Raw genomic sequence first — 16,275 nt, forward strand, 5'->3', positions numbered from 1 at the left:
TTTTCTATTTTGGGTTGTCCCAAAACTAGTGTCACTTTTCTTTATTAATTAACAATTTTGTTATTGTATTTCAAAATTACTCTTGTAACTTTAATCACATTTGTTTCAAGGGAAAAAAGTACCACCATAAATAATGATAAATTTAGAATATCATGGTTATTTTGTGTAGTTGAATTGCATTAAATCATGTCTCCTTAAAAAGTTGGATTTCCAAAGGATAACAAACAAATTGGGACAGAGGGAACAAAATAATTGGATATATTATTGATTTATTGCATGTGTTGTGAAAAAAAAAGAATTCGAAATCACTGTTTTAATTTGATTTGAAGGAGAGAAAGTTGTTTTCTAACTGAAAGTTCTAAAAACTATGAAAATTAAACAAAACTGTGAAATTTTATTGTTCTTATAAAATATTGACATTATTTGTTTGAGAAATCATATATATTCCGTTTGCTATGAAATTTCATATGAACATTTTCACATGCTTAATATGATTTATCATGATTGGAACTTAAAGAAATTTCACTGAGTTAAATAAATTTCGATATTTTTATAAAATAGTGATATGACTTGTTTGAGTGATCATATGATCTCTGTTTGCTATGAAATTTCATTTGAACATTCTTATATGCTTAATATATTTATCATGATTGAAACTTAAAGAAATTTCACTGTTAGATTGAAAATCTCACTGATTTAAAGAAATTTCATTGTTCTTTTTAAACAATGATATTAAATGTTTAGGTGATTGATAGGTATGTAAATACCTATAGTTTTGATAGCTAATCATCTCTCTTAAGCCTCTATTAATAATAAATTTAATATGTTTATGGGATGTTATGCTTTTTGTAGGGAAAATTCGGGTTTGGATGAAAAGCGATGGAAAAGGGGTAGAATTGGAGAAATGTCCACCGACCTTCGTGTGTTCAAATGGTCATAACTTTATGCAAAGTTATTGCAATCAAGCAAAACAAAAGGCATTGGAAATTAGACATCGCAATCTTTCTTAGACTCCAAAATCACTCAAATCGAAGGTCATATGGAGAAGTTATGATCGTTTGAAGTTTCCCAGGACATATCCGGAGATATTGGTGAAGAAGTGTGCCTAGGCGCAACATTTATGCACGCCCAGAATAATTTCGTCTACCCAGTCCAGGGAGCATTGATTTGAAGAGAACCGGAAATATGAGCTTGCGTCTAGGCGTGGCACGCCTAGGCATGAATTCAACACGCCTAGGCACACAAAACAGCTTTTGGGCCAGCTTTAATAGAGCGGAAAAGAGATTCTTAGAGCTTGGAGGAGGAATTCTTTAACCCAACTTGGATTATCTCAATATTTGGGGTATATTTATGCCACTCTATTCTCTCTATGTGTTTTTCTCTCTCTATCTGTAACTAAACCACTTATGCCAAGGCTAGGATGAAGCCGTGGGTTTGATGACTTTGTCTATGACTTGATTTACATATATATGAGTTAATTTGGGTATAAATCTTGTGTTTCTATGCTTGATTGCAATTTCTTCATGCTTGTTGTGTTTGGCCAACACTTTAGGTTTTTGGATGAAATTGTTTCAAGAATTTGCTTAGAAGGTAATATGTCAAGTAGATTATGCTTCTTGAAACTCTTGGTTATGAATGTGTCTCCCTTTAATTAGGTGACAATTTATATGAATCCTAATCTCCATGGAACTTCATGAAATCCTTTGCATGTTTAGACCAATAAGATGGCTAGAATGTATTTAGGAATATCCGACCTAGACCAATAAGATGGCTAGTAATCAATTTTAGGGAGATTTAGCTTAAGTGTGCTAAAACCGACTTAGGTACGGATTCTTTATGCCCGAATTAGCAAATGTGTGTGTGAATTTGTCTCTTTGTAAGTCATTTCCCAAGGGGGATTCCAAAGCCTTGGTGTTCATATCATATTCATTAACTCATCTAATTTATATTGGTTGCATTAGTGATAGTTGTATTAGTGTAATTTGCATCCTTATTCTAAGAAAATACCAAGAACACTTTACTATTTGCTTGTCTTTAATTCAATTGCTAAACCAAACAAACTTGAGTGAAACTTTACTCTTTTGCATTGTCCATATATACATTTGGATTAGACATAACTTCGTCCCTGTAGATTCGACCCTTGCTTATCATTGTGTTGTAGTCGCCGACTAATACACTTGCCAGTAAGGTTAATTTAAACCTAACAAGTTTATGGCGCCGTTGTCGGGGATGGTTGCTTATATTTGATCCATTTTAGTTTGTATACATAGATACTTACATACATATCTTAGTTCTTACTTACTTGATAATTAGTGACCCTTATACTATTCCTTCTTGTTTGTAGTTCATGCAGGGAAGGCGTTCTCAAGACACAAAAATTCTTCATGTTGATCTAGACTTGGAACGTGCACGAAGGAACAAGAGAGACAAGGACCCTCTTGGGGAGCACTCTCCCACTCGGTTTATCTCTCCTACATCCAGTTCTAGTTCGTATAGTGACAAAACTTTGGGAGAATATTCTGAACAAGTGAGCATGGCTGAAAATCATGAATGAGTTGGCAACAATGCCAACAATGCAAATGCTCCTGTTTCCATCATGGACTACTCTATGCCACAATTCTCTACTAGACAATCTTGCATCGTCTATCCTACTATTCCTCCAAACCTTTCTTGTGAGCTAAAATGCCATGTGATCAACATTCTTCCATCCTTTTCAAGAGCAGAAAATCAAGATGCCAGTGATCACATTGACAGTTTTCTGGAGATTTGTGGCACTCAAAAAATTCAGGGCATATCTGAAGAGTTCATACGATTGAAGCTATTTCCTTTCTCTCTTAAGGAAAGTGCTAAGATTTGGTTCAAGACTCTGCCAACAAATTCTATCACTTCTTGGGATCAACTCTCTACTAAGCTTATTCAGAAGTTCTATACTCAGTCAAGGACACAGAGGTTAAGATATCAGATTTTCCACTTCAGACAGAACAGGGGAGAACCACTCTTTCAGGCTTGGGAGTGATACAAGACTCTACTGATTGGTTGTCCACATCATCAGTTCTTGCCATGGTAGATTATCTCATACTTCTACCAACATCTGTTGCATGAATGCCGCCATAGGTTAGATGCAACTGCTGGAGGAAATATTATGGCCAAGGAACTGACTGAGACCAATGAAATTATTGAGATTGTGGTGACGAATTCCTCACAATGGGATACTCGTGATCTTTATGTTTCTAAACACACTATTTATGAGGCTGGTACTTCGAATACAGAGATGGCATCTGTGGCTAGGAAATTGGATGCGGTAGTCACTTTGTTGAGTAAAAATTTGGAGCCATTTGGCATTTGTGGAGGCACTGATCATCCTCTCATGTATGTTCTAGAAGTGGAATATTTCCTGAAGCTGAGGCTAATGCAGTTCAACCTTTTCATAGGTAGCAGAATGATCCATTCTCTCACACCTATAACCCAGGATGGAATAGTCACCCCAATTTCTCCTATGCTTTACCCCACAATTTCAACCGAGGGCCTAGACCTTGGCAAGCTCCAACATAAGCTCCACCTTCTCAAGATGCAAAGAAGTCTACTATGGAAGACCTTATCACCTAACTTGCTCAATCACAAGTCACAATGCAGCATTCCCAACCGGAGATGAGCAATTCAATAACTTAGTTGTAACAAAATGTTTCTAGTAATACTCAGTCCATCTCAAAGCTTGAAATGCAGGTAGGAAAACTCGCTAATGCCTTGAGTGAAAGACAGTTGGGAAAGCTCCCAAGTCAACCTGAGGTTAATCCCAAGAAGCATGAAGATGTTAATGCTATTACTGTTTTATGAAGTGGGAAAAAAATGGATAACAAGATTGAGTATAAGAAGCTTGAAAGTGAGAGTCATGATGAGCTTATAGTGGTGGAGCCAAGTGCTTCCACAATACCTCATGTTGAGAAGGAAAAGTCAGAAGTAGAAGAGTATGTTCCAAAAGTGCCTTTCCCATCTCATCTTGTATCGGCTAAGAAAAGCAAGTATAATCGGGATATTTTTGAAATTTTGAAGAAAGTGGAGATTAATATACCTCTCATTGAGGCTATTAAGTCCATTCCTCAATATGCCAAATTGCTTAAGGAGTTGTGCACCAACAAGAAGAAAATATGTGAGCATGAGGAAGTCTTTTTATCAGAAGAGACGAGTGTCATTTTGCAAAGGAAACTACCTCCAAAGTTGAAGGATCTAGGTAGTTTCACAATTTCATGCACCATTGGTGGGCATAAAATTGAGAAGGCATTGTTTGATCTTGGGGCTAGCGTGAACATCATGCCCCACTCCATCTTTCAAGCCATGAACATAGGGAATCTATAGCCCACTTCAGTTTATCTTCAGCTGGCCGATTGTTCCATTATTTACCCTCTTGGCATTATTGAAGACGTGTTGGTTAAGGTTGGTGAATTCATTATTCCAGTGGATTTCTTGGTTTTGGAGATGAAAAATCACCCTATTCCAGGGAAAGAATTGCCTATCATTTTGGGGCGCAGTTTTATGGCTACCACAATGACCATTATAGATGTGGAAAAGGGCATGCTCACAACGACAGTCTTTGACAAGACCATGGAGTTCAAAATCTTTAAGGCTATGAAGATTCCAAAAGTCATTAGAGAATGTCTTCATGTTGATATGGTTGGCCATGAGAAAGTGAATCTATTGACAAAAATGACTTCAAGTGATGAGGTTGTGGAATGTGTGGTTGGTGATGGCATTGAAAGCAAAAAGACCCCATCATCGCCAATATCCAACGAGCTAGTGGCTACTTCCCTTGTTACTAGCAAGCTATCTCCAGTTACTAGCAAGCTATCTCCAACTTTGAAAGGTGTGCGGACAAGAGCAAGGAAGTTGAAAAAAGCACGGTCCAAAACAACGTTGAGATGTAAAGCGAGTGCTCCTTTTGAGACATTGAAATTGTCCATCCATGGTACTTTCACAATAACGAATTCTAAGATAGAAAAAGGGTGGAAATTTATGGCTTGCCAACTTGAATTCTGTGGGCAAATGTTTCGGGGATTCTGAAGGGAAAGTATCATGTGCACCATCCTCCTTGATTTGTTTCCCAAGAATTGTTGTGAAGGTGTTGAGACTTGTTGTGATTTCTCCAAATCAGGTTGTCTCTCTCCGTATCTAAAACAAGAGTTGTGTTTAAGCTTTCTCCCTCCCTTTATTTATTTGCATTGATGACTATGCATGTTCCTAAAGTTTAGGGTGGGAGTTTGCTTAAACTGTTAAGTGTTGATGCATGCATGTTTGATTTTGTAGGTACAGCTACGTCTGGCTGAAGACACTAAATTTAGCGCTACTTGGGAGGTAACCCAATGAATCATATCCTATTGTGCTTCATAGTTTTTTTTTATTGAAATTTTTTTTGTGTGGATACAAGTTTAAATATGTCGAAATCTGGCTGTAAGGTATTTAAAATTTTTAGGCATTCTGTTTACAGTAGGCTGTTCTAGGCGCGACATCCATAAGCCTAGGCACCCTAATGAACTATGCCAAGAGAAAAGACGATGGCTACCATGCGACAAGCCATCTTCTCACCCTACAGCACTACTGCCACCACCCGCAGGTTGTATTGTTTCAAGCTTGTCCTCCATTTTTTTTATGTTATGATTCTTCCCCTATTATGCTTTGAGGACAAAGCTTGTTCTAAGTGTGGGGTGGTAGGGTACTCTTATTTTGTGCTATTGAGGTCATGTACTATGGATGATGCTTACTTATGGTTTTATGTTGAACTGAGCTTTGATGGACTCCATTATGTTTCACATCTGAGTTGTGAACCCATCTTGTCCCCTTATATGCTTGAAGAATCATTGATGCCTACTTGGTTACTTACGAAATTGATTCACTTGCATTGAAATATGGTGGGGTATGACTTGGTTGGGTATATATGTTGAATGTGGACTTTCTCTAAGATGAGCTAGAACATCATGTTAGTGATATCATGGGCACTAGTTATTTGTGTACAACTTTCTATTTATTTATTTAAAAAAAATGAACTTGAAAATTGATGAAAATCCTGTTCCGCTTATGTGTTTTTACTGAGTAACCAGGGCTCTTGTCTAACCAACTCGAGTTTCACGTAAAAAGGCAAGGAAATCACGATGAACATACTAGGCTAGCTTAACTTCGAAACCTTTTCAACTCGAGCAATTGATCCGAGGGGTGCTTTATCACCTAATGCCCTAAACCAACTGGTTGGGAGTCATTGGTTAAGAACTCGCTACATGGGTTGACTAGAAAGTTTAATGGAGTGAGCATTGCACGGTCCTAGATTAAAAAAAAGAAAAAGAAAAAAAAAGGCATTTAGATAGAGTAGTATATATATATAAATAAATGTGCCTTGATATATTTGCTTGGTTGTTCTTGGGAGTCTTGTAATGTGACTATGTTTAGCATGTATAAACTCTTGGAAGTCACACTTTTATGCATTTCCTCTTAGCACTACATGCCATCTAAAAAGACGAATTGAGTAGGCTGAGAATTTTCCATGAGTATATAGTGCGGATGAAGTGTGGGGTGCTTGATCTCTTGAGACTTAAACGTTTGTGGGTGTCATTCTTGTAAGCCCTCAGGATACAAAACTCCTCCACTAGGGACACCTAGGGGTTTAACGGCTTGTTGCATATGCTAAATGCAACCACGATTCCTGTGTTAGTGAGTTAGGATTTTATTTCATAGCTATGTTTAGTTTAGTTGTACTCGTGGACGAGTAGGGTTTAAGTGTGGCGTGTTTGATAGGTATGTAAATACCTATAATTTTGGTAGTTAATCATCTCTCTTAAGCCTCTATTAATAATAAATTTAGTATGTTTATGGGATGTTATGCTTTTTGTAGGGAAAAGTCGGGTTTGGATGAAAAGTGGCGGAAAAGGGGTTGAATTGGAGAAAATGTCCACCGACCTTCGTGTGTTCACATGGTCATACCTTTCTGCAAAGTTATTGGAATCAAGCGAAACAAAAGGCATTGGAAACTAGACATCTCAAGCTTTCCGTATACTCCAAAATCACTCAAATGAAGGTTATATGGAGAAGAAGTTATAGTCGTTTGAAGTTTCCAAGGGTAGATCCAGAGATTTTGGTGAAGAAGTGTGCCTAGGCTCACGCCTAGGCGAGGTGCGCCTAGGTACAACATTTATGCACGCCCAGAATAATTTCGTCCGCCCAGTCCAGGGAGCATATATGAAGAGAACCGAAAATATGAGCTTGCGCCTAGGCGCGCGCCTAGGCATGAATTCAACACGTCTAGGCGCATAAAACAGCTTTTGGGCCAGCTTTAATTCGTGATTTGCCCTAGCGACATAACACTTTTGACACTTCAAACAGACTTCTGGAGAGCGAAAATAGAGGGGAAAAGAGATTCTTGGAGCTTGGAAGAGGAATACTTCAACCCAACTTGGATTATCTCAGTATTTGGGGTTTATTCATGCCACTCTCTTCTCTCTCTGTGTTCTTCTCTCTCTATGTGTAACTAAACCACTTTTGCCAAGGCTAGGATGAAGTCTTAGGTTTGATGATTTTGTATATGACTTGATTTACATATATATGAGTTGATTTGGGTATAAATCTTGTGTTTCTATGCTTGATTGCAATTTCTTCATGCTTGTTGTGTTTGGCCCACACTTTAGGTTTTTGGATGAAATTGTTTGAAGAATTTTCTTAGACTGTAATATGTCAAGTAGATTATGCTTCTTGAAACTCTTGGTTATGAATGTGTCTTCCTTTAATTAGGTGACAATTTATATGAATCCTAATCTCCATGGAACTTCATGAATTCCTTTGCATGTTTAAACCAATAAGATGGCTAGAATGTATTTAGGAATATCCGACCTAGACCAATAAGTTGGCTAGTAATCAATTTTAGGGAGATTTGGCTTAAGTGCGCTAAACCGACTTAGGTACAGATTCGTTATGCCCGAATTAGCAAATGTGTGTGTGAATTTGTCTCTTTGTAAGTCATTTGCCAAGGGAGATTCCGAAGCCTTGGTGTTCATCTCATATTCATTAACTCATCTCATTCATATTAGTTGCATTAGTGATAGTTGCATTAGCGTAATTTGCATCCTTATTCCAAGAAAATACCAAGAACACTTTACTATTTGCTTGTCTTTAGTTCAATTGTTAAACCAAACAAACTTGAGTGAAACTTTACACTTTTGCATTGTCCATACATACATACAAGTATACATTTGGATTAGACATAACTCCATCCCTGTGGATTCGACCCTTGCTTATCATTGTGTTGTAGTCGCCGACTACTACACTTGCTAGTAAGGTTAATTTAGACCTAACAGTGATCATATGTGCTCTATTTGTTATGAAATTTCATATGAACATTCTTATGTGTCTAATATGATTTACCTAGAGTAAAGTTGAAATTTTCAGTCATGATTTCTATATGATTAACCAATGCACAAAAGCATGAAGCTCTCTTATTTAAATCAATACTATATTTGATCTGGTTTTTTCAATTCCAAAAAATATCAACAGTAGGTCTCATTGGAAAAATATTTTTGTGTTGATCCTGAATATAACACACACAGAGATATATATATACATATATATATATATATATACATATATATATATATATATATAAAATAAGAAATGTATTTTGAGAGATAAGATATTTTGAAAATTGTTTAAATAAAAAAGGGATGGTGTCAGTATGGCATAATAGAGTAAAACACAGTGCATAAATATAGATAAGGGTAAAACTATCTTTTAATTTTATTTTAAGTAAATTACCTAACTACCCCGTTCTTTGTAAAAAACCAAAAGCTTCCTCTAGATCTTTCTTCTTCAATAAGATCTACGAGTCTAAAGAGAGAAAATAGAGAAAGAAAATTGAAAACTTCATCTGTTGAAATTAGATCTATGTTTGGGTTTACTGATATTATATTTATTTTGGTTAGGGGTGTCCATTAATTTATAAACCTGGACCGACCTGAGACTTATCGGACAGGTTTGATATCTTTTTTATCGGTCTGGGCCAAACTCAACCCGAAAAGTCCATAATAGGGTCAGGTTTCAGATTGTTATTTTTATACTTTTCGGGCTATCAGGTCACTCGATAACCCAGATAAAAAAACATTTTGATAAAACTTAAAAGTATTTGATATCTACAGACCTCTCTATGCTTTTAAAGCATTTCCTTGAGCTTCTCTTGTTTTGTTTTCGATGTGGGATATCACAAATATATGCACTAATAGAGTGATGGATGGTGGAGAGAACAAGGCCCAATTTCTAGCATTAATAATCTAATAGAGTGATGGACTCATGGTAGAGACTAGAGAGAACAAGGCCCAATTTTTATTTTGACATTGAAATCAACGTAATAAGTCAAGGCCCAAATAACAGAGTTCTTCAGGATGCACAAAATCTTTCGATTGGAGGAGATAGCTCTGATTCTTGTAACTCTCGTGACTCTTTGTTCACGAAATCTTAAGGATTCATTGATTCAATGAACACAATTGTCTTGCTTTCACTCGATTTGGCTTTGTTTTATTACTTACCTTAGCTTTTGTTGCTTGCATTCTGTGTTGTGAGTGCCTCAAATTTGCATCAATTTTTCTTCTTCTGCCTGAATTTGCTGAGTCCTCAAATGTTATCTGGTAACCTGAGAAACCCAGTGACTCGGTGTCCCCTAGGTCACTCCCTCATCAAAAAAACACCCGATCGAGTCAAACCCATCCGATAACCCGAAACCCAGCCCAATGGACAGGCCTAGTTTTGGTATTAAATCTGAAAAGCCGCATCACCTTTCTTCTTTTTTTTGTATTTTCTTTTTCTTCTGGTTCTGGTTGTGATGAATCTATTTTGGATTTGTTTATATGTTAGCTTTTTTGGGTATGTTGAAATGTTATATATTTTCCCATAATGTTATATGTTTCACCATACTTATCTTTAAGAAACAGATAATAGATATTAGAAATAGATAACATATCAGTAGTTCAAAACAGATAACAAATTAGCAGATTCCCAGGCATGGTGTCGTTGACCCACCAAAACGAAGCACCCAAGCAACCCCTAACCATTATTCATCGTCGTCAACTGCTGATTCCACCTAATTTTGACCTTGAAGTCACGGCCAACGGTGAAGAAAAGTGTCCAATTCGGAGGCAGAGACGCCGTGGTTGCAAGCCACCACCACGGGAATGTAAACCAAACCTAAGTGCACAATTCCTACCCATTGACTGGTTGGAATAGTTGACGAAGGAAGAAGCTCAAATTTGGGTGTCAAATGGGGAAAATAAGAAGATGAGGATATTTCTATTAATAAAATAAGTGTTTATAATTTTTTGTTCTTTATGGAATACTTTAAAACTCAATGGATCTTATGGAACAAAATTTATTGGAATGTCCATATTGGATGATGAAAACCTTGATCTTAACAGAATTAAGAATAAGACTGGGTTGAGAGAAAACTCTCGGTTTTGAGAACAAGTCTCCTATTTTTGTTCAACTTGATTGATTGAATGAATAACAACCTAATATTCTAACGACTTATATAGCCACAGAAAGACAAAGCAAATCCTACTTAATTACTACTTCAAATCCAAATAGAAAACTATTCCTTGACTACCAAGCTAAGCTAATTGAAAGCAAACACTAATTAAAATAGTAACTACGACAATAAAAAAAAAGCTATTTAATAAGGAAAGCTAATTATCACAAGTTCTTAATCAAAGGGAATTCTTCTTGCTTGACAACTCCTCTGCTGAAGTGGACAAACTACTAGAATGTTCCACTACAATGGCCTAGGTCTTCATCATTCTCATCCCCTTCAAGAGAATCTTTATCCTCAAAGGAAATTACAACCACTACATGAACCTCCCCTTGTTGGAGAAAACTCGACCTCGAATTTTAAAGAGTTATAGTAGTAAAAACCCTGTCGAGAATAACATCATTGATACGAAGAAGCATGTCTCCGATCAATTCTTCCTTGAATCCTCAACTTCAATTATCAAAGAGACCGAAGGATTATTAACCTTGCTAAACCAATTGGGAATGACAAAATCGACATATTCAACAAGCCCCATAATATGGTTAAGATTTGCTTCTTGAATAATGTGAGTTTTCTCCTTCATTTTTTCTTCTTTGTTCTCCTTTTGCAGCAATTGATCTTCTTCATTTGGATAGTCATCGAATACCGGGGATGTTGTTCATCTATCCCAAAATCAATAGAATTCAAGTTCAAGTTTTCCTCTTTTTCTTCATCGAAAATAGGCGTTGATAATTCATTCAGATCATCCTCCTCATCTTCAATTGATGATTGCTCTAATGTATTCGATGTAGACCCTAATCGGCTATCATCGCTGTGATGATCACCTTTGTTAGAATCCACGTCGTCCTTTTTGAGATGCTTTGCTGAGATCACGACAATCTCGAGATCGACAATTGCAGCGTCGGTGTTTAACTCTTCTTTCCTTGAAGAAAAGTGAACTTGAGAATCAGATGATAATCCGGAATAGCTGGCATGGGAGTGATGAAGGGTTTTAATGTGAAAATTCTCGATTTTGAGAACAAGTCTCTTTTTTTTTTTTAATTTGATTGATTAAATGAATAACCACGTAATATTTTAACGGCTTATATAACCAAAGGAAGACAAAGCAAATCCTACTTAACTACTACTTCAAATCCAAATAGAAAATTACTCTTTTACCAAGCTAAGCTAAATGAAAGCAAACACTAATTAAAATAGTAACTACGACAATAAAGAAAAGCTAACTATCACAAGTTCTTAACCAAAAAGAATTCTTCTTGCTTGACAACTCCTCTGTTGATATGGACAAGCTACTAGAACGTTCCACTACGACGGCCTAGGCCTTCATCATTGGAACAAAACTTTTAGTTAAGTGACTTATTTCTAATTTTTCCATGAAATTTTAATGTTTAGCTTAAGGACTTATTGGTATAATACTTTTATTGGAGTGTATAAACCATGATTAATTGATAATTAAACATTAATTTATTTCCAAAGTAATGGATATCAAATTTTTATGAAAAAATCCAATTCGTATCTACATAAAATAGGCAGAGAAAATTACTCGCATTGGTTATTTGAGCTTTGTGTCAAAAACCAAAGCAAAAGAACCTTAACACTGTCGATAACAAACTTTCACTTAAAATCACTCAAAGCATCAACAAACGAACACATCCGGCATTATACAGATAGTACAATAGTTTAGCACACAAACTTCAGCAATCCATATGAGCATGCCCTTATTACCCCAATCTAAGACCCATTTCTTCAATAACTTCAGCAGCCATTTATTTCAGCAGAAAAGTAGGACAAACTTGAAAATCAAAAGACATTTGTTTCATAGTTTGTCGACATATCCCATCTAGACAGAAAACCGCTCCCTGTCATGCGGAGAAGAAAAGTCGATATTGGGGCCAAGAGGAATGATCCCAAATGGATTGATAGAAGGATGACTTCCATAATAGTGCCGCTTGATATGCTCCATGTTGACAGTACTACTCATACCAGGTACTTGATAAATGTCTTTGGTGTAGTTGAACAGATTTGGGAACTCTCTTAGTAGTTTCTTGTTGCACTTGAAGTGTACAGCATAAACCTATGACGATCACAATGAAAAAAACTTTCAAGGATTACATTTCTTTATGATTACCATTTCTGTTTCGCTGCATAAAAAGACGAGAGGAAGGACAAAACGCAGAAGAACCAAAGAGCAAAGAGTCTTTCATGTCATTAGAAACTCTAATAACAGTACCTCATCAAATCTTATGATGGTGACAAATAACCGTATATCTGCTTCAGTCAATGTGTTTCCACAGATGTATCGTTGCTTTCCAAGTATCTCCTCACACCTGTCTAAGCCTTCATATAACTCTTTCACAGCCTACGAGAAAGAAAAATAAGCAAGTATGGTGAATTCCAATGACAAAGCCCTGATCCAATTCAGATTACTAAAAAAGTTCTTACCTCCTCATAAGGCCCTTGCTTCCTTGCAAAACCACATCTATAAACACCATTATTAATCGCATTGTATATCCATTCATTCGTTTCATTAATTTGAGCTTGCAATTGAGGAGGATATAGGTCCAAAGCTGCATTCTGAGCTATATCATTGAATTCAGTATTGAACATACGGATTATCTCAGAACTTTCATTACTAACAATCGTCTTGAGTTTCTTGTCCCACAGCACCTAGCATTGGCAAAAATTCAAACTTATGAGAAGAAATTTTCACTGGGAGGCTCGAAGAAAGAAATCATAAAATATCATACAGGAGGGTTAAACATACAGGTACAGTGTACTTCCCCGAGTAGTTGGTACTTGCAAGCTCATAAAGTTGTCTGATATTTTTTGCGCCATTCAAAGGGTCAGGTTCAGCTCCTGGTTCCTCTGTCGCTGAAGTAGGGAAAACCCATCCCATATGTTCATCGCTTTCCTTCGTTCTTTCCCATATGGGTTTGACAGACTGAGCAAAGTATTTATAGACAATATTACTTATATCATTAGAACTTCAATCTACTAATGAAAACTTTCATGTATTTACCGTGAAACTGATGGCTTTGTCAAGTCCTTTAATCTTCAAGTACGCAAGGCATCGGGATGCCCAAGGACAAGCGTATGATATATATAGATGATACCTGCCAGACTCAGCAGGAAATTGGGAACTTGGATCTTGAGAAATGAAGTTACGAAATGTTGAAGCAGTACGCATAAAAGCCCCACTGTCTGATGTTTCATCAACAGCGGATCGAGCCATTCTAAAGGAGTACTGAAGAATGCATTACTCAGATAAATTAGTGCATCATCCTCAAGACTATGACTGCATCAACTAAATATATTATAAATCGAAGCTCAATGTCCGCAATGACAAAATCATATATCAACATGTATACATGACCATTTTGTTGTTCTTGATATAGTGCTGCTCTGTGTTTTGTGTTTTATTAACATTCTGTTTTTCCTTCTTGTTTTCTCACTTTCGATTTCGGAGATAAGTATTTCATTCCATTGCTAAGACTTTAAGCACCTAATTAACAAAATTCTATAATGAAACAAGCTAGTAACTATTACCAATAAAGCCTCTAACATTCATAAGCAAATCCCTATATCCATCAAATTGCAAATGGAGCACCAATCCTAAACCAAATGATCTGGGAAGTAACCAAACATCCCAGAAATTTAACAAATAAAAGTCGCCCAAGAAAAAGAAGAAAATCAAAAGACAAATCTCGGACAATCCTGTCTACCTATTAATCAACGCATGGATCAGATGTGCGAAAGTAAAATAAAAAATCGTGAAATTCAGTACAGAGGATTTGCTGATTTAATTGAAGAAAATGGAATCAAACCCAGAAATTCGTGCAAGCAAGATCTCAACTTTACTAGTTTCACAAACACCCGTTCAAAGTAATCCACATACACAATCAAGAAAGTTTGATTCCAATAACAACAAGAGAAAGATCGAATTGAATCAGACAAGAGTGGAAGAGAACGAAAAAAAGTAAGGAGTAAAGAAAAGTTTGTGAAGCATTTACCTTGAATGGAAAGATCGGGAGAGCGAACGAGGAGTTGATCTTCTTTGGGCCAAACAATAGGTCAACTCTGCTTCGTGAAACAAACATTCGCCATTAACAAAGTAGCGTCTATGTTCAATGTTTTCTATTTTGTATTCCAATCACCTGCCAAAATCCAAAGGAAGAAAACTCAAAACTTCAACTTCCGGTTAAACCGGTTATCGCCTCATCGGTGGTCTACCGACATGATTAAAAATCCGATTTTTAAAACATTGTTATACAGTCTACACAATACCTACTGCAGTGACATGTGTCTATTTTTCATTTCTTCTCAACAAAATCACATATTAAATTTCTCATGGGATTTTCTTTGCAGTTTTTATGCAACAGAGAACAGGAATCGTTTTTATAAATCGTACTTTTTGTGGGTTTTGCTCATTGAATGTGAAGGAGTGACCATATGACAGCAGTTTCTTGTACAAGGAGTATCTCTTCTGTAATGAAATCAATTTTTTCATTTATTATGTTTTTTCGTCATAACGATATTTGATCCCACTAGAGGGCCCATACAAAAATCAACTTCATCATCATAGAGAGAAACAAATTTTCAGATCATATTCAATGGTCTAAATGTGTTGTCTTTTTCATGTTCAATTTATCTTTTTCTTTGGGACAAAAAATATATAATTGGACTCGTAAAGAACTATGAAGGCAAGCAATTCTACCAGGCAAAGAACTATGAAGGCTCTTCTGATCTAGCAGACCTTCAGTCCCATGGGTACGACTCTTCTGATCTATGACTCAAGATACTCACATGGTGGTTATCTTAGCCGCTTTAGCCATCCAATCTATCATCAAAAATGCAGTCACTTCACATCCCATAGCATTACCTCTCAATGCTCACAATGATCTCTACTTTCAAGATTTCTATAGAGCAGCATGTGGGTTATACTACACTTCCCAAACATTGTTGGTGTAACTATGCCCTATGCTTGGGTTGGCTATAGTGGAACCCAATGCCCGGGCATGTTAGCTTACGCATTTGTCTGGCCAAAATATTCAGGCAAGCCACTACCAAGCACATATGGAGGCAACAACATAATGAAACCACCAAATGGAGCTGCAGGTGCTGATGGAATGATCTCATGAGCTAGCAGAAAGTGTCCAGCAATCCACTTGTGAATGTGTGGTACACCGGAAATGATCCGACAGCACCACATGAGATTGCAGACATGTGTTTGGGTGTGTATGGGTCTGGTGCAGGTGGTAGCTATGTGGGTGGGGTCAAGGGACCCACGGAGAATGAGTAAAAATGTCAATGGAATCAAATGGGAGGAGGTTCCTGGTGCAATGGTTTTTAAATCCTGTGAAAAGGAGATGCTTTAGTCTCAATGCTATGGACTAGGACACAATAGGTCCCTTTCATTTTTTCCACTACATCTTCCTTTTGATACCTCAAAAGGCAAGATGAAGCTTGAGAGAAGAACAATATAGGAATGCAAATAGGGCTAGCTCAGCAAGTTGTTGGGGAATGACCTCCTTTTTCATGTTTTCAAGGTTGATATTCATAGAGTAATGATGCTTTGCTTGTTCAAATATACCTACTTACCTATGAAATAAAAATGCACAACAAAAAAGATTTAGCCATTACTCCTGTCAGGCATTGCATACTGAATCCCAACTATGCCCAGCAGTATCATGCAGCCTCGAATTTAAATTTCTACAGTTCATGTTTTTTTGCCT

General features: G+C 36.7%; 1 protein-coding gene, 1 non-coding gene and 1 pseudogene across 2 annotated transcripts; 1 reads left to right on the plus strand and 2 right to left on the minus strand.

Moving 5' to 3' along the window:
* Positions 1-2,947: 2,947 nt before the first annotated feature.
* On the minus strand, positions 2,948-3,054 carry LOC119990257. Its single transcript, XR_005465985.1, has one exon. It is a non-coding gene; the product is annotated as a small nucleolar RNA R71 (small nucleolar RNA).
* A 9,015-nt stretch (positions 3,055-12,069) lies between these two features.
* LOC119989308 (glutathionyl-hydroquinone reductase YqjG) lies at positions 12,070-14,761 on the minus strand. Its single transcript, XM_038834745.1, has 6 exons — positions 14,554-14,761; positions 13,563-13,787; positions 13,308-13,484; positions 12,986-13,210; positions 12,774-12,902; positions 12,070-12,617 (listed from the first exon to the last, which is right to left on the minus strand). The coding sequence occupies exons 1-6, from the start codon at positions 14,638-14,640 to the stop codon at positions 12,384-12,386; spliced, it is 1,077 nt and encodes a 358-aa protein (XP_038690673.1). The 5' UTR covers positions 14,641-14,761; the 3' UTR covers positions 12,070-12,383.
* A 193-nt stretch (positions 14,762-14,954) lies between these two features.
* On the plus strand, positions 14,955-16,275 carry LOC119989309 (annotated as a pseudogene).

Source organism: Tripterygium wilfordii, chromosome 21 (assembly GCF_013401445.1).
Source record: "Tripterygium wilfordii isolate XIE 37 chromosome 21, ASM1340144v1, whole genome shotgun sequence".
NCBI classification, from domain to species: Eukaryota; Viridiplantae; Streptophyta; class Magnoliopsida; order Celastrales; family Celastraceae; genus Tripterygium; species Tripterygium wilfordii.